General features: G+C 37.5%; 1 protein-coding gene across 10 annotated transcripts; it reads right to left on the bottom strand.

Annotated features, from left to right (window-relative positions):
- Positions 1-79: 79 nt before the first annotated feature.
- On the bottom strand, positions 80-22,208 carry LOC113676920 (ATP-binding cassette sub-family C member 4). 10 transcript variants are annotated; one of them, XM_089180235.1, is made up of 12 exons: positions 22,085-22,208; positions 21,027-21,190; positions 15,659-15,858; positions 9,045-9,656; positions 6,549-6,928; positions 5,984-6,374; positions 4,816-5,547; positions 4,132-4,321; positions 3,442-3,865; positions 2,426-2,572; positions 2,035-2,171; positions 80-1,709 (listed from the first exon to the last, which is right to left on the bottom strand). In XM_089180235.1, exons 4-12 carry the CDS (start codon positions 9,591-9,593, stop codon positions 793-795), a joined length of 3,867 nt encoding a protein of 1,288 aa, XP_089036361.1. In that variant the 5' UTR covers positions 9,594-9,656; positions 15,659-15,858; positions 21,027-21,190; positions 22,085-22,208; the 3' UTR covers positions 80-792. The 10 variants fall into 10 exon arrangements, with proteins under 10 accessions (XP_089036361.1, XP_089036359.1, XP_027049456.2 ...); XM_089180233.1 differs by having other exon boundaries at positions 21,027-21,227; positions 22,085-22,204; XM_027193655.2 differs by having other exon boundaries at positions 21,027-21,262; positions 22,085-22,196.
- Between the last annotated feature and the right edge of the window lie 2,602 nt (positions 22,209-24,810).

Genomic DNA, 24,810 nt, shown 5'->3' with positions numbered 1-24,810 from the left:
ATACTGATGCTAGGGTGTGAAGGGTTACGTCTCCACTATCCCTTCCTCGCGACAACACCTTGCCTCGCGCCAACACAACTGCCAGACAACAGAATTTTATTGACCAATAACGTCAAATTCTGATAAGTACTGAACTTAGGATCCTCTATTTAACTTAACCTAAATTCATATTTTAAAACCCTTAAATATTTCATTAATACACGTTTGAACGACGGCGTAATACATTCGACCATCCACATGAGAAATTAATAGTCCCGGTTGAAGTATGTAACGATAGGCTCAGTTATTGGTAATTTAATTGTCAAGAAAGTATTATCCGCTTCACCAATTTCATTACGAGTTTTCTTTTGAAAATAGCTCATTGTTCATTTCATTATTTTCAATCCATATTTACCAGAAATATCCTAAACTGTGTCACTCTCAAGTGAAATATTCCTGTTGTTCGTAGGCACTTTGGTTTAATAAGACCAAACTTCAATCGAATTAAAAGAAGATCTCCTCTCAGAAGAAAAAATATCATAGCATTAGCCAATTTCGTATAAAGAACACTTTTCCAAAAATATAATTTATGAATATTTTAAGGAAGAATTTTCGAGAGGCCATCGAAGCTATTAGATTGGTCTGTTTTTAGACAACAAAAATCTACCAATTCTCCTCCCACCTTTCCCGTGCGATTCCTGAAAATTTCCTTCGAAAAGGAAGGTTAAATTTCGTTTCTATTCCAAAAAAAAATGTTCTCTCGAAACACTGCCTTTTTTGTCCATTAATTGGTTGACTAACAAAAGGTTTTTACTAAGATAGGGCTACTTGCTGATTTCGAAATAATTCTGTTAAAACCCCATCTTTGTTTTGTAGAAGAACACTTGGTTTGTCATATTCTACAACTGTTCCTTTGTCCATTACTAGCACTTTGTCATAGTCTATGATCGTATTCAAACGATGCGCTATGGTGATTACGGTACAATCTTGAAATTTGCTTCTTATTGTCTCTTGAATTCTTCTATCCGTGCTAAAATCCACATTGGCTGTCGCTTCATCCATTACGATGATCTTGTTTTTATTCAACAAAGATCTTGCCAAGCAAAGTAGCTGGCGCTCCCCGACACCAAAATTGTTTCCTGACTCGGAGAGTTCGAAATAAAGTTCTCCCGGAAGCTCCATGATTTTCGATTTCATTTGAACTTGTTCTAACACGCTCCATACCTCCGCGTCCGAGAAACGGGAGAATGGATCCAAATTTATGCGCAACGGCCCACTAAACAGAGTGGGGTTTTGAGTGATGACAGAAATCACTGGTCGTGTGCTCTGAACATTAAATGAGCTCAGTGCTAAATCATCAATGTAAATATTCCCAGCCGGTTCTGGCATTCGAAATAAGGCAGATACCAAAGACGATTTACCAGCTCCGGTTCGTCCAGCTACGCCAACTTTCTCTCTTGCATTGATGTTTATTGAAATCTTCTTTAGGACTTGTGGTCCTCCCTCGTAGTACGTCAGAGAAAGGTCCTCAAAACGAAGGGCACCTTCCTGGGGCCAGTCTGAAGGGGGCTTGTTATTGATGTCATACGTCGGCTCCTTGGGAAGCTCTGTGTAGGTTATGACACGCTCCACTGCTGTCATCATGTTTTCAACATCGGCTGTCTGGCGCATGGCAAATTGCAGCTGACCAACAGTACTGATGGCGTAAACTAGAGATAACCCGAGCGTTCCTAACAGGACAAAAATGGCGGATTGTTAATTCGTATAACATTGAAAAAAGAAACATCTGTCTAGCATCTGATGCTTCGAATGAACAAATTATATTTACTAAAGCTGGGTATCTCCAAGGACTAAATGTTGAAATTTTCATTTGCAAGTTATTTCTGTCCTCGTCGTGACAAATTTTGAAATGTTCTCCTCCTTCTTTTAATTTTAATGTTATCTGGAAACTAATTTAATAAGTTGAAGCTCGGTTAGCTATTTTGTCTTCGCGAAGCTTTGTCCTAAGTTTGTTAAATAAACTGAATGATTAGCTGGCTAGAAGTTTCACTTTACCTGCATCAGTTGTTGAGAATACTCCAGTGAATGTGGATATCGCTACGAACAAGGTGCACACGAAGTCTAAGCGAATTCCCATCCACCGAGCGCTGTGAGGCACAAGAAACCAAATCTGGCTTCTTCTGTCTTGCACCCTGTAGAATAACAATGAGTATTCGTTAAGTTTGATGAGTAACATATCTAGACTGATGAAGGTATTTTCCAGCTTCCACCCAATCATGGAACGTTGTTGATCGTGGGTAAATTTTCTAAAAGGCGTTCGTAGCCAGTCCCCTTCGTTACGATGTTACAATCAGTAATCTGTGGTTATAGATAAAGTTGACTGACGCAGCTTTAATTTATGGATTGCTGAGAAACAAACTAGTTTGCTGGCTTAATTTTCACTCACTCATTAAAATCTTGCATGAACTTGTCTTCCATATGATACGTCCTTATTATAATGATTCCCTCTAGAGTGTCTGCCAAGTGAGCCAGCACTGGACTTTGACTGATGGCTTCCATTCGCTTTATTTCACGAGAAGTTTTCAGATAATACCTGCACGGAAACAGAAAAGAATGTGCGTTCGTCCAAAGTTATTCATCCTCAAAGGATTAGACTACTTCTCCCAACCAAATGGTAGATCGCTAACCACAATTGTATTAGTTTTTGATGAAAGCTTTCTAGGAGCATAAACCGGGAATTTAATGTTTCCAATCCTGGTGCTATTTAAAAATCATACAGGTCACCTAAAAGCAAGTAGAAACAGAGCTCCTAGCTTGAAAACAACAGGTTCACTGTAGGCCATGTTTTATCGTTAAATTTACAATCATTTTTCCTAAAACTTACATTTATGCTAACTGATGCCACTGCCTGAAAAAAACGGACCTTTCTAATCTAGTTATAAGTTTGAGAATAAAACTTTCACTTTTCAAGGGGTATACTTACCTTATGGGCCAGAAGAACACATGCACAATACGCAGTGTATGCCCATAACATTTAAGAGATTTAACACCGCGTTTACGAGAAACGACAAGCGTCATCTTGCCCTTTCACGGAAAATAGCACGAACTTTACCGCTTTAGCTACGCGTGAGTTCACTTTACTTCGAGTTTCGATGAGGAGTCAACGTGAATTTTTGCGGCTGTCTGCTTACGAAAAGTGTGGCATTTGAAGGATTTTATGCATGAAACTTCATCTTTCCTGGCATAACTTACAGGAAATAGTTTTGGTGCAATCTTTTCCCAGCAATCTTTTTTACTTTCACGTAGAAACAGCAAAGCGCAACCGGTAAACTTGAAAAAATGGCGAGAAATCGTGGTCACGCGATCACTCTTGGCGTCCACGTTTCATGAAAATCGATGCTAAATCTCTCTATTTGTTAACATATACAATTGCCGAGCGTTTTTAACTAGCTCGTAAGTTACCTGTTAATTCCAAAGAAACCAATGATCATAGGAATGACACCAATGACCGCCCAGTAGTTTGTAGCGCACGTGACACAAACAGACGCTAGCGTCTGTAGTATGTATTGCACAGCGAGCAGTGAAGTCGGCGGGAGGAACTCGTCCACAATTCCAATATCCTTTGAAAACCTGTTTAATATCCTTCCAGAGGGATTCGTGTCGAAAAAGTACACAGGAGACTGAAGCATGGATAAGACCATTCGATCGTGCAGGTTCTCGGAGCATCTGAGCGTGGTATAGTAGTACAAAAGGCCTCGAAGAACAGCTAGAAAGAGTGCTCCGCCTACCAAGCTGCCATAGATTATCAGGTTCAACTTGTGTTTCTGTTCAACCCATTTCATTCTTGTTAAATGTACTAGCCACAGATTAGGTGAAATGATTGATGCTATAAGAAAATGAAAAAGAGGAATATCAACAAACAATATTGAAGGAAGATCAAGATAAACAACTCTCTTCCTCAAAGAAGAGAAAAAACCGACGAACGAATGGCCCACACGCACGGTTTTTCTCCTTATGTACCGTTCCGTTATAACCCAATACGACCGCGTTACACGTCCATATATACTACCAAACTACTAATATCACTACGGAAAGTTCCTGCCGATTCAGACTTAAATTCTCGTAATCTTTCTTTTAAAGAGATTCACTCACCTTGAGCAATAAGGAAAAGTAACAGCAGAGCCAATAAAAGTATCCCGTGAAGGCCTGCTCTGAAGTAGTTCCAATAAAGTTTTGCAGATATGGTACCTACGATGCGATCTTCTTGAGAAGCAGTCATACCTTTTCCAGCCAAACCTGAGGAACAGTCGCTTTCTCGACGCTCAGCACGTTTGCTGTTCTCCTGAAAATAAATGAAAACGGAACAATACGGTCATGCATTTTACGTTAGTTTTGTGTTTGTCCAAATATCTTTGATGTTAGTTTCGAAGCTGTTTTCGTCTTCCCGTCTCTTTCTTTAGATAGATGCATTGCTAACAAAAACAGAATGCAAACCGAGAATGTACCATACATGAAAGTCCCTTGATACATCGTCTAAGGTTATTCCTTAGTGTTACATTGCGCTTGTAAACTATGCAAATCATATGCGAGTGCGCTATTTCCTCGTCGTCTTCTCTAAGACTAAGAGTCTGATGACCTATCATTCCTTTCTCTTTTCTGAACTACGTAATACCCTTCTTTCTGTGAAAATACAGTTGACCAATTCTCTGAAGAGACTAAGAGACAATCGTCTAAAACTAGAATTAGCTATGAACGGTAAATGTAATATATTGATTGATCATCAGAAAATGCTTTATCTACACAAGGTGTTATGAACAGACGGAATTTTGTTCACACCTGATCCGATGTAACGGTCACTTTTCCTCCCTCCACTTCATGATACTTTTCATGTCCGAGTTCAAACTCTTTCTCGAGTGACTCAATATCCAATCCTGCTTCTTTCATCTGCTCATATTTGCCTTGCTTCACAACACTGCCCTTGTCTAGGATAACAATGTAGTCTGCACTCTTCATATACTGCAGTTGATGTGTAACAAGTACGCGCACCTTGTTACTGAGCAATCCGTTAATGCAGTTCTCAAAGATGTGTTTTCCAACTTTCGCGTCAACAGCACTAAGAGGATCGTCCATCAAATAGATGTCACCATCACTGTACACTGCACGCGCCAGATTAACACGAGCGCGCTGACCTCCACTTAAACTGGCGCCGCGTTCCCCTAGGAGAGTTTTGTCACCTTCGGGTAACATGGCAATGTCCTTCTTCAAATCGCATGCTTCGATAGTTTTGTCATATTTCTCCTGGTCAAATGGCTGATTGAAGAGAATATTATCACGAAGTGTGCCACTGTAAACCCAAGCGGTTTGAGGAACGTAGACTATTCTCCCATTGTGAGTTATTTTACCAGTGCTTGGTGGTAGCTCGTCAAGAAATGCTAAGAGAAGAGATGATTTGCCACAACCAACAGGACCCGTCACTAGAAGTAATCTCTCTTCGGTTACCTCGAGACTAACGTCGTTGAGAACTGAGGCTTCGTTCTGGCCATTCCAGTGACAAGTTATGTTGGAAGCCTGAAAATTTTTATGAAGGAAATTTGTAAGAGGGACTGCTTTAACCGAGAGCTTTTTATCCCACGCTTCCGCACGCTTTCCCTCTTTGTAAAGTCGTTTTCATCGACGAAAGTTATCTTAACGCGTTCTGCCACTATCATGCTTTTACCAAGATCAACAGATCGAAATTAACTTTCATACGAATATCTGCCGCACTTACCTCCTTTTCTTTGCCTAAATTTGGTCCTTTGCGACTCTGAATTAAAAGGCTTAATCCCAGGTCAAATTCTCTGCAAGACCCCTCATTGACAATCAAAGCATACTCGACATTTCCCATTACTCAGACTCTCCTTGGCGAAGATTTTCTTTTAACTGTCTTAATCGCTTGCTCGCTAACCTCTTACATCAAATTTTATTAGTAAAGAAAACTATAGCCCTAAAAATTTCTTTGATCTACCTTTAAAAAAGGTTTTCCTGAGGAACTTTCCTTGTCTGTGGCCTTTTCTTCGTCGCCATTTTCATTTCCCGTTGTTTCCTCTGGATGATTTTCTTCCTTTCCATTCCCATTTCCATTCAATTCCTCTATCAAAAGGAATGACTCGATTCTTTCAAGAGATGCAAAGCAGTCAGCGATGAGCTGCATCCCGTCTGTGAGACCATAGACAAGAGATCGCCTGTTTTCAGACAAGAGTCCGACCATGGTGAATACGTTGAAGGGTGTTAGGCGAATTCCAGTGAATATGAGTGTTATAAAGGCAATAAGACAGATTACACTATCGTAGGTGTGCTGTAGTGAAGCGAAGGTTGAAAGAATGTTGTAGATTTTGCGCAGGAAGGAAAGCTCAGACCTAAAGAAAAAATAAGAAAGGCAGCTATTGAGATACCTGTGGGGCGAGAATATATCAGTAGTTTCCAATCTGGTCAAAATCTTTCTTTCGATAACAAATTTCCGGTAGTTTCACATATTGGTTCTGCCAAATTCTACTTAGCTCCTTAGAAAACGAAAGAAAAGTTCTGCACACCTTCTGATCGCACGCACTGCATCTCGATATGGCCACTCCCAAGCGTACATTTTCACCGCGCGTATTCCAGAGACAATTTCATTCATTACTGCGAGTCTCTTGTCTGTAACTCTTGCCGCTTGCATTCGTAACTTAGCAACCCAACCTGTCATCTCGGCTTCGTAGGGAATGAGAATGAGAGCAAAGGCCAAACCTGTAACTGCCTGCCAGCCAATCAGAGTCCAAAGAAGAATTCCTAGAATCACGAGATCGAACGGGGATCGCAGTGACGCGAAGAGGTTTTGAGTGGCTAGATCTAGTCGCTGGATGTCATTGGATACCAAGTTGATCACATGACCGGATGTTATCTTTGCAAGCTTTGATTGGCTCATGCGTAGTACCTAAAGCAACAAGAACATTAAGAAATTAATCTTTTACCTTCAATTATTATTACGTTATTATATGGCAAGGTAGTCCTGAGGTAAATCCGCGAGAGCCAGCAAATTAAAAATGACCAAGTTTTGTTAGAGTGCCATATAATATACTACTTACCAACCTCGCCTGCTCAAGGCGTACGGACTTCAGTGTGTTCGGTCCGTACCGTCACAACTTCTGGCCAATTATTCCCCGATGCAGCCCTTACGCTCGGCCAGGAAAAAGTCTTAGATATGTACCCATGTTTGGAGTGTTAGGATATCATTCGTGATAATTAAACAGTTAGGTCCGTTACCGATTTCTAAATACTTCTTTTTGGGAAAAATGAATTAAATTTTTTCATGCTGTTCTAATTTTTGGTGCAAAACATCTCTACAAGGATCAAATGATGGCATTATCAGGTGAATTTACCTCCATAGTTCCAATAGGGGAAGGGTTTCTGTAAAACTAAACAACTTTCGCCAAGCTGTTGGCTGTGAACTGAAGAGATGTACAAGGTATTCTACTTTTCGGATCGTCAACCACCAACTACCTCAGTATTTTGGCATTCTTTAGCAGGCTTTTCGGAGCTACCAAACCGAAGATATAATCCATGTTGTCATTATTTATATGTTTAATTTTTTAAAGTTTCGTTTCACTGCAGAAGGCTCCTGGCATCAGGTACATCAATGCCGAGCGTACTTTAAATAGATTTTGGTTCATGGTCGAGAAAAGTAATGTATTTCAAAATTTGAATGGGTTTGGCTGTCGAGTGAATTCTTTAAAAATTGGAAAGGAAATTGTTTACCGAACCATAACAAATTAATACCACATGATATAAGTTTTATCAATAATATACAAATAATGTGATTGTATGCAATAACCTAAAAGAAACCGCTTGATTGTTACAAGACAAAATGGCCGGCCCTCTCTAAATCCTTATTTCCCCATAACCGGTAAAAAACAACAAGATATTCGCTTAATATTTAGCCTAGATGATCTTTCACATTCCTTCGAAAAAATTAAAAAGTGTTTTTTTTTTCTTTTCACAACACATCTCTTATCATTAATAAGCATTTAGGAACTAATTTTGCGTCCCCTAAAAGTATTCTTGTCCAATTGCACATAAAATCTTTGATGAAGGGTGTGTGAGCCTTTCAAGTCAAACAGCAGATATAAAACGAGATGGGACGTATTCAATCGGTTGGCTTTGGTGTTTTAATACGTTTTCCCATTTGAAACATTATGAAAATTACTGAATTTGGTGCGTTGACATAACTGATGCTTTCTCGTGATGCTTGATTTGACAAAGTTTTTTTGCACTCTGCCTCGTGACAAATTATGCAAATATAATGGGCAATATTAAGTTTACCGCTAAGAGGTATTTCACGCTAACATGATTAGAAGTGAGTCTCTGTTGATAAACCAATCTTTTAGGAAATATCATTTAGATAGCGTGAAACACTACCATGGGACTATGATACCTTATTTATTTATTTAATAATCTACTGTTCAGTACATCGTTTGCAAATGGAAGCCGTTAAAATTGGGAAAGCTATGTTCTGCATAATTATTTCGGGCGCAACAATTCACAACAAAGTAAGCGTTGGCGTTTTTTATTTTTACGCGTCCCTGATCAAAGATAAAGGAGAGAAATTTACGGTTGAGAAACTTCTACGTGCAAAAAATGAGTTGACTCGTGTTTCTCAATAGTAACAGTGTTTTAGTTCCGAAAAATGACCTTTTTAGCTGATATTTCAAAGAGTTCTCTAGTCTTTAAAATATATAGATTTTTCTATGGATGGCGTGTTCAAATATACTTTCATAAGGCTTGCATTTATATGCAAATATATTGTTTAGAAACAATTCTAGAACAACTCTGGCTTAAAAACTTACTAGATGTTTCGTTAAACGTCCTAGTATTCTTTGCATTAATCTCAAGTTTTTCGATGGCCGTTTTATTCTAAAATCGGCACTTTTTTGAAATGTAAAGAATGTTGAAATTCGGAGTCAGCTATTATCAAAAAGTTGCGACTTAGATTGGTTGGAATGTAAATGTAACCTTTATTCTTAATCTATGAATGTAATAAATCTTATACTCACCTTTTTGTAAAGTAAACCAGTGGCTGCCGCTCTGAATCGCATCCCTAAAAGAGCAGACCTGTTTTGATAATGATGTTGAGCGAGGTTTCTTCCCAAGGATGTGATACATATAAAAGTGGGTAAGATATATTTGAAACTAACATCCAACTGACGTATTCCCATCAAGTAAGAGATCAGGAAACCAAGCAAAACTGGCAGTGTCATTCTGTTTGCCATGTCTGTCAGAACCAGAGCGACAATTGAGAAATATTCATACCATGGGCAAACTCGCATCAAAGCCTTCCAAAATCTTGGCCGTTTGCCTTGATGCCTCTTCTTCAGTTCCTTGTCCCACTCCTCTTGTAAATTTTCTGTTAATACTTCAGATTTATCTTCTTCTAAGAGTGGAAATAAGTCGTCTTCCTCCAGTGGCCGTTTGTTTCCCGTAACAAAGATTTTGTTCATCCACCATATTGTAATTCGGGAGAAGATGTTGGCATTCAGAACTGGGTTGACATTATTTTTGCCTTCTTCGTCAGAGTTTACTTTCTCGTAATCGTTCTTAACCATATTCCCGCCTCTCAAGATCTCGACTGATGATCAGGATTACATGGCTTTAGGATCTCGGCGAGTCTGTTGAAATTAAAATTCATTGACTCAATTGATCGATAAAAATCCTGTCTGGAATAATAACATGTTTAACCTCTATACCCTGTGCTGCGCTAGAGTAAATAAAATTCTAATGAAGGGAGTCTCCATGCTTCACTGCGCGCATTTTAATGTGGAAAACAGACCGTGATGAATATTACTGTTTTGTATTCGCCCAACTGTAAAAAAAGTCCTTGAATATAAAATATACGTAAAATACAATATACGTAGCACGCAAAAAATAAATAGAGCAAGATCAAGTTGTCAAAGTTTAGCTGTTAAAGGAAAATTCGTGGCAGTTTCACACAGTCAGATTTATTGAGATATGCAGTTTTCACTTAGAGTAACAGAATGGAAATTTGCCTACATTTGCTTACACTTTACCCTCTGAGCTTCTGGTAAACTGTTCTACATCCTATCTCTCATAATTCAGTACAGAAACTATTCATTGAATAATTATAGCTTTCAAAAGTAAAGTTAATAACAAGCTGCCGAACTTCTGACGGACTCAGCGTTCTGGTAAAGGTAGTATGTAAGGTGGTTGTAGTAGTATAGCTTAGTATTGATAAAATTAACCACGAATATTGCATTGATAAAGTGTACAGGCAAGAATTTCCTCCTATATTCCCCAGTGGACTTCTCATCGACTTTCTACCAACGCAGAACTAGTTAACAGAACTCGACTGAGCCAAACCTTAGCTGTTGTGTAGACTGGCCGCCACAGTGCCAATAGTATTCGAAGTCTGTCACTGTTCCACGACATTAGTATATTTTCTCAAAGTAAAAAGTGCTTGTCCTCTAAATTGGAACTTACAATATTACAAAAAAATATAGTTCACATGACGCAAATGTCATAGCGAAGCAGCATAAAAACAGAATAACCTCTCAGGCAGTGTCAAAATTCACAAAAATAGTTCACATGACGCAAATGTCAGAGCGAATCAGCATAAAAACAGAATAACCTTTCGGGAAATGTCAAAATTCACATTTTTACCGATACAACTGACTCTATTTTCCAAATTTTTTTTCTTTAATTTTTTTTTCTTTGAATAAAACGAACAAGTGAAATAATGTGCATGTTTCCTAGGACTTGAAAAGAATGGAATTATAACGTAACTGAAATACACCGTCTTCGTAGAAATAGCCATACATGAGTAAAATCGGTTTCCAAAACTGATCGAGATCAAGTGCTACTCACTTCTCCCGACAAAATCTTTTTCTCCAATTAACTATCCTGGTTATGATCTCCAGTGCCAAGCATCCTAAGGTTTTCCTGCTGAAACTAAATTAGCAAACTGTCCATTGCAAGGAAATTTCATCAATTTTAAAATTGTTCCACGATGAAGTCGCTGACACTCAAAAAAAGTTGATCTAACCGAAAACCTCTTAAATTGCGGGTTAATAATGTTTTTATGTACTTTCCTGTTGATTTATAAATTGGTTACGAGTGCAAAACTGAACAAGTCGTATCATTATGTTGTTCAACCTACATTTTCGCTGAAAGGTTTTATATTCGTCTCGATTCGCACGAAGACAGCATGTGGAATAAAATGTGGCTCAGGGCACCAGACTGAAAATGGCAAAGCTCCGAAACGTGTTATTTATCATCACTATGTCGGGCATTGAAGAGCATTTTGCGAGCTGAAATGGAGATATTGGCATTTTAGCCCGCTCGGATATTCCCGTGATTGTTCAGACTGTTTTCTTGTCATTTTTTCAGCTTTTATTGCGTCGATGCCTTCCAAATTGATGATAATAGTAATACAGGTTATGATCTTGGGCATAAACATGTTTTGGGCCCTACACAGTCATTATAACCCTCGCCTGGCGGCTTGGGCTAAAAAGGACTCTGAGTCGGGCCCAAACTCTGTTTTTTTATTGCAACCCTTGGTTACGTTCCAATATTTTTGCTAGTTATCCCCGCTTCAGTGTACTTAAAAGGTGCCATAAAATCATTCATTCTTTAAAAAAAAAACGCGATTTTCAAATTGTAAGAAACTGATTGCGTGGATTGTGAGGTCTTAAAAGTTCTTGGCAATCTAGCGCTCCGCATTAAATAACCGTAAAGATTCTTTGATCAGAAACAAACTATGACCTTTCAGACAACAAAATACGATGCTTAAATTACTATTATCGCTTGTTTCATAAAATTTTTGCTACTTAAATAAGAGCCCCTCAATCAAACGATAATAACGTTGAGTGAGACAATTTTATCATTTTTTCTAAAGCATTATTACTGAAGTTAACTGGTTTGACTTAATCTCATCTTCTGTCGCCATTTATGAAGAGATCCTCAGAACTGTATTGTTTCAAACACGAAAAAGATAGTTTAATCACTATTCTGTTAGTAAAAGGAATGATCGAAAAGGAAGTCGATATAATTGAGATTTATGACTCCAATTTTAACGTTTGTAAAAGTTGGAAATTTTAGAAATGATTTCATCTCGAAAGTAGAGTAGAACAGTCCTTTTTTTCAGTCCAAGATTTATTAGTTGATCGATTAAACAATCCAACATGGTGTCAAACAAATTTTTCTCAAGGTATAACTACATCTATCTTTTTAGACGTCTAATACGCCAGTTTACATATTTCCATGGCGTGGTACCTTCATACATACGAATAACAACTCTTGGGTCATATAATAACAGCGAACAGGTAACCTGCTTAACTTTAACGAAGTTTTCAAAACATGCGTTTTATAAGTAATGTCAACCATTACTGTCTTGGATTTTTTTTCCTCAATATTATTGCTGATTTCTCGAAATAGAAATAAATTATCCTTTACTATTTGATTGAAGTTGAAAAATAGAGCGCGTGGTTTTAAAATTCTTCAAGAGAAAGATATTCAATGAAATTCGAAAGATTTACCTCACACCATATGGTATAAAACCAAAATATAAACTAGCATTCGAAAAGCTATTGAAAATTTAACAACATAAAATCATGATATTTTTTTGTCGTAAATCTTACTCATTTTAAATAATTGTGTTCGTATTCCAGTCGTTTTAAACATAACTAAAATTAGTAACACGAGTTTGTTAGCAACAGAAAGCTTAACTGGGCGGTATAAATACTCTCCGCGCTAAACTAAACCTTTCCAACTTACTTGCATGTTGTTTTTAATTTTTAGTACAGGAATTTGATTTTCCTTTTGTAGAATGTGGTAAAACTTCTTTCGACGACCAATTCCACTCCATTAAGCTAAGGTGTGTATGTATCTAATAACGCGAAAAGTGTGATCCCATATTCCCTGTTAATAAGCCAATGAATGATTATGGATTATGTGTCACTTGGTCTTCACAGAGGTTACGTCAGGAAACGGGACAAAGGAGTTACTTAACGAGAGATCCTGGGTTCAAATAAATGCTAACACACAGGGTGTACGCGCATTATCTGAGCAGCGGTTTAAAGATCTTGGGCTCAATACTGATAACAACATTTCAATGAGTTACTGATTTAGTGATCTCCTTATGCCAAAGCAGGCAGGAATTAGAGAGAGTGAACTTGTCTTGAGGACGCCCGAAACTTTTAGAAAATCGTGGTTATAATGTTAGTCTGCAAAATTTAATCTTTTTGCGTTAACTTCCCTACTATGATATTTTCCATGGAATGATTATTACCCCTTATAGCCAACAAAATCTCGAGGCTCTTCAGTAATTTTTAGATATACATTACATATATGTAGAACCAGGGAACTTTTCATGACCATAATTTCTATGATTAAGGAAAATCATAAATATTTGTATTTCAGAAAATGCAATAAAAAGTATATGTTTTTTTGTTACCTGGTTTAACGAAAGGAAAGTCGGGAAAGCTCGATAGGAAATGGAAATCAAAGTTCCTTCCAATTTTTTAGTTTCAATCGACATCAGCAGCTTCAAAATATACTGACGGCTTCGAGGGTCATAAGACGGAAAACCTTCCCTTTTTCTCCCAAATATTTCCAATACCTTAATGTGTAAAGTGTGCGTGATATCACCCCCTTGCTGATGTGCGGAGATGAAGTATGGAATGATAAGTTTTCATTAAATTTGTATTGTTCAGTTGTCAAAACAGATCACGGTCACCAGACAGGACCAATATATTTCCCATCTTTTGTTAGAATTGATTTTTCTCTTTATTTCCTCTCAAAACATTACCGAAATTACGGCGGCACGAAATATATTAGGTAAGATAATAATTCTTAGGATCACATATCTCATATCAAAGCTCCTGGTCATGGTTACAGGAGAGAGAGCAAACAGTGGCGATGTAGTAGAGGAAGGGCCTTCCCCTGCAGTTGTTCTTCAATGGAAATATATCTCACCTATTTTCCTTTGAAGATTAAAACTTATGATAGTACAGTCTTCAGTGCATAAATTCCACTGAACATGGCATGCTTTCTTATTGGATTCAACGGGCCTTTCTTAACATGTATCCAACACGCAAGGGTAGTTGATATCTATAATGAAAGCGTTTATTCATCAAGAATGTTTTACTTCAGTAAAGACTCGTAGCAACAAGTTCTTATTTTCTCCTTTTTAACATAAACAAAACAACTTCAAAAAGGTTGTGTGCGGGCTGTTTGTCTGCTATCACGTACCAACAAAAAAATAATTGAAAAAAAACTTTCGTGCTTCATTTTGTATGACAAAAGGCAGTCAGTTTACTCAGCACATGGTTTCTGATATTTCATATTTCATTACAAGGGAGTATGCCATGGTTACATAAATAGAAACTTGCAAAGACTTTTGAAAAATAATGTTACTCATCCGAAAAGGGCCAGAGATGTCGAAAGTACAGAGAATAATAAAAGATATCTGGAAACCACACTTATTCACTTATAAGTTTCAGTATTGTAGCTTTAAAATATAACAGAGTACCAAAGCAATATGTCCTCTACATGATCATTTAGGTTCTTACAGCTCAGTTCTTTACGAATGTTATGTTACATTTTCGCACCTCTCCTGAAAGCGTAAGCCATTTGTTTTATCTGGCCGAGCTCAACAAAGTTTCCCGTTAGAAATAAATACAGAAACCAATTAATGTTCTTCTTGTTTGTAATGGTTTTCAGTTCTCTTTGCCAAAAATTTTTTGTGGCCAATTTAGTAACATATAAATCAATATTTTTTTTCTGTGAACACCAATAGACAAAATTTTGCCTCGAGGAAAATTCCAAAATTTGTCGTTAACTATGAGATGTACTTATTTCTCGGTTTTTAATAAGTTTGGTTCCCTCCCACCGGTCAAATATAGCTGAGTGATCTTTTGGATGTTGTTACTGGTTTTTTTTTTTTTTTTTTTTGGGGGGGGGGGGGGGGTAAAATAGTCTTGATATCTCAGCAATAAAAAAAAATGTAACTACCTCCATCATAGACTCAACATCTGTAATTCACATTCAAAAACACTTCAAATAAATCTCTAGCCTGTTTCAAATGCGTTGTTCTTAGCAGGTTGCGATGGTTCTTTTTTCTTTGTTTTTTCTATAAAAGTATTGAATGATAAGTTTAGTATCAACGGTCGGAAAAAAATCACGATCAAACGTCATTATAAACGGTCAAACATCTCAGCCAGATCTCGTCTAGAAACACACTTTCAGTGACAAAAAATACAAGACCATATAGTTATGGTTAATTCCCGTTAAGGTTCGATGTTACCAAAGAAACTCTTGTGCTGTTTAATTTTCGCTCATTTTCTCTCATTTTCATCAATCACCCTTGTAAAATATACCTCTTATATTAGAAGCACTTTGTAAATCAAACATTGGTATAATTAATTTGCTACTAATCATCAGTGGTAAAATCGCCAAAATTGCGCCTCATTACTGCGCCTTATTATCTATGCACTTCTTGCTGTAACCGTCGTTACAAATATTTCAAACTTTCTTACCCTTTCTCTACTGAGAGCCTCCTTGGAAAACAATATCGACAATTTTCTAAGAATTCCTATGCCTCTAAGGAAGGGCTTACCCGAGAGATTCAATGAGTTTGGCTCAGAGGAGTGCATACCTGTTTGTCAATCGGTTGATTCTTTTTATCCAATTCATGAAGGTCAAACCAAGCAGCGGATGGGGATGAAAATACTTCTTCTCCTCTTTCTCGTGCAATAAGTGGGTATTTTTTAACTCAGCATCAATTCTACATGTAATGAAATCCTCTATATGAGTCCACCCTGTCGTGCCTTTCGTAAAATATCGTGCTTTATCAAGCTGAGTAAGGAACGAGACAAAACTATCATAAATTTGACTTACCACCATAGATACTCCATAGCACTCTTATTCTTTACAAGCACATGAAGTTGATACAATAAAACTCGGATATAAGAACCCCCGATTACCATAAATCATGCTGAAAATGTCTAGTATATAACACGTATTGACATGGGAGCCTCTATCTCCCATACTAAGTCTTAGAGTCAACCCTTTCCCGAGTAGATCGATTACTAGAAAGGCCCCCAGAGGAAGTTTCGAGTTCTAAGATCCATTGAAGACAGACAGAGCTATGACAGTCCTATTTTATTTTTACGTAAAATATCCGCTCACATGCTTTGGGCAGTGCAATCAGTCAATTCCAATGGCGGATAGCAAGGAAAGATAAAATTACTTATCAGACGAAATTTCTGATACAGTCGACGTCTCTTCGAGAGAATAAAGCACATCCCTCAAAACGATAATGAAGAACAAAAAGGAGAAAACCTGGAAAGGAAAATGCGCTTTCGCTTTGGCTCAATGGAAACATGATACTTTTTGTGGGAAAAAGCCTTTCTTAAAAAACAAATCTAATCGGGAAAGAGTTAAATTAGTAATTTTTTTTATATCTGCGTAATTATGCAAAAATATAATACAATTGCAGGGGAAGCACAGGGTGATGAAAATTAATGATAAAGATAACTTTAAATGCAAAGATGCGGTTTTTGTCCTCCACCCAGAGGAAATGATCCTTTCTGTAGTTCGGATACATGTCTCTAACTGACTGTCTCTGTTTTCTATGATACAGTAGGCAGTTTTAGATATGTTTTATAAGCTCATGAGTGGAGCGCTGTTTTCTTCCTTATCTAATTTTTTAATAATTTCTGTAAAACTAATACAGTTGATTAAGGGATGATGTGATAGTATCTACTACAAAAAATCATATGAGCATCAGCATTTCAAAAGCATTTATCTCCCAACAACAAACTTTTGCAGGTTCGCGGGTTCTAAGACAAAATCAATAAGATCTGCTCTCAGCCAAGGAAACCAGTCAGAATGCAAGATGAGAGAAATTCTGTCCTGCACTTACAAAAACATATTGATAAAAATCAATATATGTCTTTACACATTCTCCTGAGCAACCAGCTCTGGTTATAGACACTGCTTCCCGGAGGGCATCAAGTTTTTAACTGTACCAGCCGGCGATTTGATCGGTAACATGATAAACTACATTCGACCAATGAATTTCTCACAAACAAAATGTTAGAGAGGCAAAGTAAATATCAGCGTCGTTACGAGATGAAGTCGACTATTCCTAGTGGGTTTGTGCTGCATAAAAAAGACCCGTCCTCGCTTATTTTTTTTCATTACGCTCGTCAGTTTCAACCAGGATCACCATTCGATGTGCTGTATCTACGACATCCACCAAATTGTGTGTATTTATCTTCTATTTCATGCAGGACAAAAAGATCAACTGCCCAAGCAATTTATTCGGTTCAGATAAATGAATATACTCTGCTAACTTTGGTACACGTCATGCGTTATTCTATGCACATATTAAACAGAACGCGAAATTTCATACATTTAGACACAGACAAACTTGAGGTACCTGTATCCAGTAACAAACGACACTTTCGAAATTTTTAAAAATAAAAAGGTGATATCCTTTCAGGTTGGCCACGAAAGCGCCAAAAACATTCCTCTTGCCTCGTGGGGTTCTGGGAGGTTGGTGGACATTTGCAAGCAAATGGGAGCGTCAAAGAAAGAAACCAGTAGACTGGACGTAACAAAGACGAGCTAAAATAATTCGCCAATTATGAGCTTTTTGATGATCTAATGAATCAAGCATTCGATGATTTTCCCCGTCTCCACAAACCTCAATGTTATACATACTTACGTTTACTGGAAACAGACCTAAAGTCTCAGCTATAAAAATCTGACTGCATTGTTAAGTATTATAAAAGGAAGGTAGGTGTCCATCTCTTGCCACTCTTTTTGTTCAAAATCAACAGCTTAGTTTTACGTTTTTGAGCTGACAAATTACATACCCAGCAGCAACAAACGTATCGAACTGAAATTACCGCCTACAGAAATATCCTAGCATGAAAATACATACCAAAATGAAACACTCAAAAAGAGTCAAAGCTCGCCAGATGAGTTCCAAGAAAAAACGGCAAACAGTCTCGTTACACAGTTTTGCCGTTTAATTTATGAGCTAATTCAGTTTTGATCTGAATTTCTAACATTGCGAAGACTCATTCACTTGAAACATGACATTGTTGTCATGACGCCAACGATACGTCGTTAACTTTGGTTATTAATTCAAGATGTTTATTTTGGTGACTTTTTTTATGCATGGTTATACATTTACATCCACTTTTGTTATTTCATGTCACAACAATCAGTTGGTGGCCAAGTACATGGCCTCAAACTTTCTCTGAGGTACCATGTTTCATAAAAGTACCTGTGGTCATGGTTACCATGGCTAGATTACATCGAGAACGTTTGCCTCCATCTTAACAAATTCAAGCGTAGGAAAGTGGGCAAACAAATGTTAACGATAGAAAAAAGGTGCGGACGAAAGCGTCATTAGATGGGAGCGAAAGTGAAAGTTGGCGTGCAAAACTTGCACTCTAATTTAAAGCGTGTTTACCGACCTTTTGTCTTACCTTCCTTGACTACAAACATGTTTTTTCAACAATGCTAATAACTTCATAATATGAGAGATGACAACGCGCGACCATTTGTGATAATAATGGTGCAGAAATAAGGGGTTGACAACCCAGAGCCGAACCAAAAGTTTTAAACATGAAGCCACATGGATAACGAATCTTTCTTATTTCGAACATAATGTATGTGTGAAAGGGTGCAAATGTCTTTGATTGTTTGCGTTCCGTTTACCCAGCTGGCAAACATTGCTTGAGAGGTATTCAAATATTTAAAGCTTACGGCTGCTTACTTACGGCTGCCCACAAGAAGGTATTGCCTTAGCTAACGCATCCATATAAGGGTGTGCTTATGTAAACATGTAGAAGACTGATCAAAAGGGAGAAGCGAAAATGAAGTGATTTCCATCCGTTCTCAACACTTCAATCAGCCACTGCTAAAATCCATCTCATTCGACAGTAGGTGAACGTCCACAATCATATCTCCTTCTGGCGCGAACCAATGTAGACGTTTGGTTAATTCATAATATGCCTTTAACATTCCATTAACAATTTTTTATTTGAGACTTTCGCGAGGTTTTCGAGCCCAAAAATGATTTTTTGTATTTAATTGAGAAAGCTCGTTATATGCCGGAGGTGCTGTAAAGTTCCTTTGATCACATTTCTTGAGGCGGCTCTTTTTGGTTATTTATTTTTCAAAGACGAATTGTTTGGTGGATCGTTTGCTTCGTTGAATATGGTTTTGAAAAAATGGACAATTATTTATGAGAATTTCATTATTATTTTCTTTTATACCCAATATACCAGGTTACCATAGCGATTCTTCAACTTCATAAGACACCCTTAGTTTTAGCTGTACGTGCGTGCCTATAACTCATGAACAAGTCCAGTAGTACCCATTTTTTTATAAATGTAGTTTCATTGAATTGCAATCAGCACATCAAGATTCATCTCTCAGCAAAGTCTCACCAGATTCTTTACTTACATTTCAGAGCTACCTTGATTTTTGATAATTTTGCGGTGCCTCTGACACAGTCGGTTTAAGTTTTTACGTCTGACCCGTCGAGAAGTTGGCGTGGATTATCTACACCTATCACAGAACGAAGTAACGCGCAACAAAAGAAATTCCGGATGACCCTCAACACTCGGTTGAAAACTTGCCCCTGATAACACAGATGATTAGTGCTGGAGAGATCCTTTACCCCCAGGTGGTTTTTCGGTAGCATAATTAGATCGTTGAACTTGCTGTAGAACTTTCCTTCAATTTGATCTTTGACCTACGTAGATCATCAAAACCTAACTCAGAGTGGAAAGAACGGCGACAAAGAACAAAAAAAATGCATTACATTTCATAGATATAAACTAGATTTTCGAAAAAGAAGCGAAATTACTCAGACAAAAAACAGAGACCGACAGGTTTTGTCCACTTGACAACAAGTATTATGAGAAAAATCTAAATTAGGAACATATTGAATAGACAAGGAATTCCATGAACGTGATCACATCAAATCAGGGTAATTTTCAGTCTCAAAAAATTTCCAAGATTCCACATTCGAATAAACACTATAGATCAATCATTTCAAAAATGGACTTTAAACTATCTTACTACTGGAAGACGCTTTAAAACAAAACCCGTAAATTTTGGTTTCCGCTTCAATTGCTGTCGACTTTCAACTTAACGATATTATTAATTTTTTAGCCAATCACGAAGCGGCGACCGAATTAACTTTCTGAAATTAGACACCGAAATGTCTCCTGTTGCATTGCCGGTATTTTTCTAGTTCTTTTGTGAACCACCACAAATCTTCTTCATGATCACCTCAAAGTTTTTTCTGGCTTAAACGCTACTTTTTTTTTCTCTTACTTGGTTGTCACATGACTTTAGCTACAAAACTCGACTTTGGCTACAAAACTCGACTGTAAAATCAAGGTGTTTGAGTCGCTTCTCAATTTGCATATTTTAAAAAAATAACGTCCAGATAAGAACAAGATGAACTGAAAATCGTCAAAATTTCGAGCCCGCGTTGCCAGCGACGGTGTTTGACGCTTACGAGAATGACTGACTGACGCGAGACCCAGTAATACCTTTAGATTGAGCGTCTCTTAAAGTTAACCACATTAGAATAACTTGGGCGCACGAACTAGCAACCTAAGCTCAATTCTCTGCTTTACTTTAAGTGAGATACAAAACTGTACCTCATTCCACTGAAATTTAGATTATCATTATTAAACTCCAAGTACAATAACCTAAAGAACAGAGATAACATATAAAATATAGTTTGATTCCTTTTTGTTTGGCGGCCAACAAGTTCAGTGAGGCACAACAACAAGAGGGTCTAAATAGGGAGGCTTTGTCGATTCATGGCTAGCTTTTTCCGAAAATAATGTTTGACGATCGAATTTGAGGTCTTTTGGTGGTTATAAGAAAGAACTTTCTTTCTTGAATTAAGATTAATACCTATTGTCATATTTTAAACATTAATTATCACTATGATAATGATGAAAATGATAAATGGAACTTACCTCTAAGAACTCTAACAACAATTTAGAGTTTTAATTTCAAACAATTCATCGGCTTCTCTCATTGCATGGGTGAAAACATGGATGGCAAAACTAGGAAACCCTGATTCCTCCAGCACTGAGCATAGGATGGGAAAGGTAATAGCACTGCTCTCTTAACGGTTCGTCTGGCATAATATCATAACAGGTTTTGTCATTCAGCGTCTGGATTTATGATTGACGTATGTGCATTAAAATGCCTGATAATGAATTGTCAATTCGGACCAAGTTATTTATTAAGGCGAGTCACTTCTTGCGTTAAGACTGTAAAGGCGAAGTTTGATGGAAATTACAATTTTGAGAAAAAAAAAAGACTGTTTGGAAACATGGAGACTGGTTTCTAAATCTAGAGATTCTTCAGAATCAATTCAACCTGTTAAGTCTGAAACATCTTGAAGTTGTTTTACTTTTAATACTGAGGTACTTTTTTCGCGGTTGAAAGTTTAAATTTTGGCATGGTTTACAGCTGACACTCACCCGGTTGAGTCCTTCCAAGAAAACTGTTTATGAATTTAGCTTGCGCCGCATGAACCGTGAGTAGCTTATTGATTCATCTTAAGAGTTATCCCGCTCTACTCGACTGGGGAACTTTAAATTTCTTAGAAACATAAAGGCTAGTTAGCTTGGTAAACTGATAATTCGTGAGACTGAGCGTTTCGGGTTTATAACTGGGTCGACTAGTTTATAAAAAAATATCACTGTGTCTTACACCTCCTAATCCAAAATGAACTTCATCCTCATGTTCGATCATCGCGCCATGAGGTATCTAAGTATGTGAACACTAGTATTATATCAACATCTCTTTCAAACCTTAGCGGCAGAGAGAAAGTTAAAACATCAAAACCTCCCCTTTGCTGGGCTTATATTTTTGGTTAGGTGCAAGAACATTATTGATCCAAGTCTAAATATGCCGAACATCAAGCGAAACTGCCGGCGTTTTGCACCCTAGTTAACGCCCTCGAGCGAATCTTCAAGTTTGCTCTAATTTTCATCAATATCCTGATAAAGATACATCACCTTACCTTAATTTGTCGATCAGAACTTTTGAGGGGTTGCCGATTCATATGTTACGTGCTCTATTACAAAATGCAGCGATCTTCTGCCTTCTTGTGGTTCCCGAGCCTTTTAGGTTCAGTAGACTCTTTTATCATGATCGTTGAACCTTGTCGTCATTGTGTAAATATGTTAATGAACGAAATTCCATGATACGCTTAAGAGGATGTGAGACAAGGCTCGCAAACTTAATTGCTCTTAGACTTGAAATCAACACATGCTAATAAAGGAACATACGATACTTATGACTACGAGCCCGTAAGGTCTAGTCATGTGTGTAAATCATCGATGGGTATAGAACATTCCACGATGTCTTCGCTGTTTCGTAATTTATACGTGCGGTGAATCGATGCTTTTTATTCTGTCATTTTTTAAGTCCTTTGGCATACCGATGTCCACTTCTTCAAGTGTCCCGATCAGTATAAAGTAAAATACAGAGATCTAAAGAAAGTCAGGAAAGGAGGCCTGAAGCCATTTGGTTACATAACTCTAACAACATTAGGATTGGTTCTCACATGAAAGCGTTATGTAGTTTTTTTTTTTCTCAAAATCTATGCACATTGGCATGCGGAAGACTGCCCATAAGCTGCCCAGTGTTGTCTCTCAGACATTAATTTTTTTTAAAGAATTTTATTTTATGTTTAACTAGTTGCATCAATGTCATTCCAAATTTGCCGAGGTCAATGGCAAAAAGTTGCCAAACAAAGGTGAGAGCAACGGAGTGTGTGGGGCTTTGTGAGAGAGAGGCGTAACCACAGTGAGCTCCATTTCTTCCCCTAGCCAATTCCATCCAGAGAAAAGATATTCATCCTCCCGAACCCTAAGATCTGAAGGGAAGTTTTTGTCTTATACAACATCGTAGTTCAAAATAGCTTCCTTACTAATCTCTGAAGCAAGAATCTTATTTGGAATAGCCAATAATTGAAAATACAGTAAACATAAATCTCACAAATCAACGTGGACTGATTCATCACAACTTTATTTATCATATTGTTCATGGTTATATTACTACTAGCTCTCTTCTCGGGTTTTGTGTTTTCTTATTTTTTTCGAGCTAGTTAAACTTCTTAGTAAAACCAGTTACTATGTAATGTAAATACATCGTATCACAATGCTTGGCATGGGGTTGTCAGTTAGCCGTGGGTAAAATAAGATCTAAAGACAATTCTCTCACTCGGCGAAAATTTCTCTGGTTTCGCTTTACGCAAACTGAACATAGTCTTCGTGTTATCAATAAGTTTTATTTCATTTAACGGTTCACGTTCCATAATTGAGAGGTTTCAAATAACTTCTGAGTCCCTTTCCCTTTTCGCAATATGCTACTATATTTTAGCTTTCATTTGATACAAGTTTCATACGACAGGCTACACTTAAGGAAAAATTAAAATCGCCACCGGTGGCGACTTTTGTGGTGGCGAGTTTGTTGTGGTGGCGAATTGACCGGATACCATTTAATCATATACAGCAGGCACTGACACTTTGAACACGAGTGATCAAAAAACGCATGGTACTCTAAGGAACTCTGTCACCTTTTTTTGGTATTCAAATTTAAAACTACAGCCGCCGTCCTTTTACTTGATAATGGAGTCGAGATGACTTGGAACGTTAGTCCGCTAATATTCATCCTTAATTGTAAAACTGAGTAATTTAGTTTTATAAACTAAGTTGATAATGTGAATTAGTCACGTAGAAGAGATTCTAGAGCTAAAGTTTCGAGCGTTAACGCTCTAACGAAAGGCTAAACCTCGAATAGTTAGCGTTAAAATCTCTCAACGGTGGCCAATTCCCACCATCAACTCAGTTAATGAAACCAAATCATTATCTTGTAACACTCCCCACCGAGGCGGTACCTTGATGTCTTTCTAAAAATCAAATAGCCGCCAACAAGCCCGAGTGTAACGGAATATGTCGAAATCTATGCTCAGATAGCTGTAACCACGATTAACTTCAACACTACCCTCAGCCAATCAAATCCAGAGAAAAAAGGAAATGTCTGCCCAAACCCTTAGATCTAAAGGGAGGTTTTGTCAACAATGTGGCCCAAATAGCTTGTTTCATCATCATTGAAGCCAGAATCTATTTTGCATAACCAATAATAAAATCATTGGTGTATAAATTTGTATCTCTCACATCAACATGAAGTGAATCACTACTTAGTTTATCACATTGTTCATAGTTATATTACTACTAACACTCCGCTAGGGCTTTGCATTATCTAAGTTCTTTTGAGTTAGTTAAACTTTCTACGAAAACCAGTCAGATAAAACCCGCATTACTCTTGCGTTGGTTTCCACTCTCCATGCATTGTTTGCAAAGGAGGATGCGTATAATGTAAATACACAATTTACCGCAATGCCCGTGTAGGCGCAAGAATGTATAATTTTTTTAATGGTTTTTCATAGTTTCGTGTTAGGCGTTTAGTTTCTCGTCTTCATTAGTGTCCTTTGTCAGTTACCAGTTTTGTACTTGTTATATTTATTTGCATATCGTATATATTCTGTTCGCGTGTAATTTATTTCGTTAGTTGTTTAGCCGAGTTTGCGGAACATATCGAAACATATAGTGCTTTGTGTTTCCCTTTTGTTGTCTTTTGGTTTGGTCACATTCGTCTCGTAAGTGTCCTTGTTTATTTCGCCTTGTCGTTTTCCAGTACTTTCACTTATACTTTGTAAGTTATTTTGTGCTCATTCGTGTG

Source organism: Pocillopora damicornis, chromosome 8 (genome assembly GCF_964200805.1).
Source record: "Pocillopora damicornis chromosome 8, jaPocDami1.2, whole genome shotgun sequence".
In the NCBI taxonomy this organism is placed as follows: domain Eukaryota; kingdom Metazoa; phylum Cnidaria; class Anthozoa; order Scleractinia; family Pocilloporidae; genus Pocillopora; species Pocillopora damicornis.
This window is presented reverse-complemented; position numbering and strand designations above follow the sequence as displayed.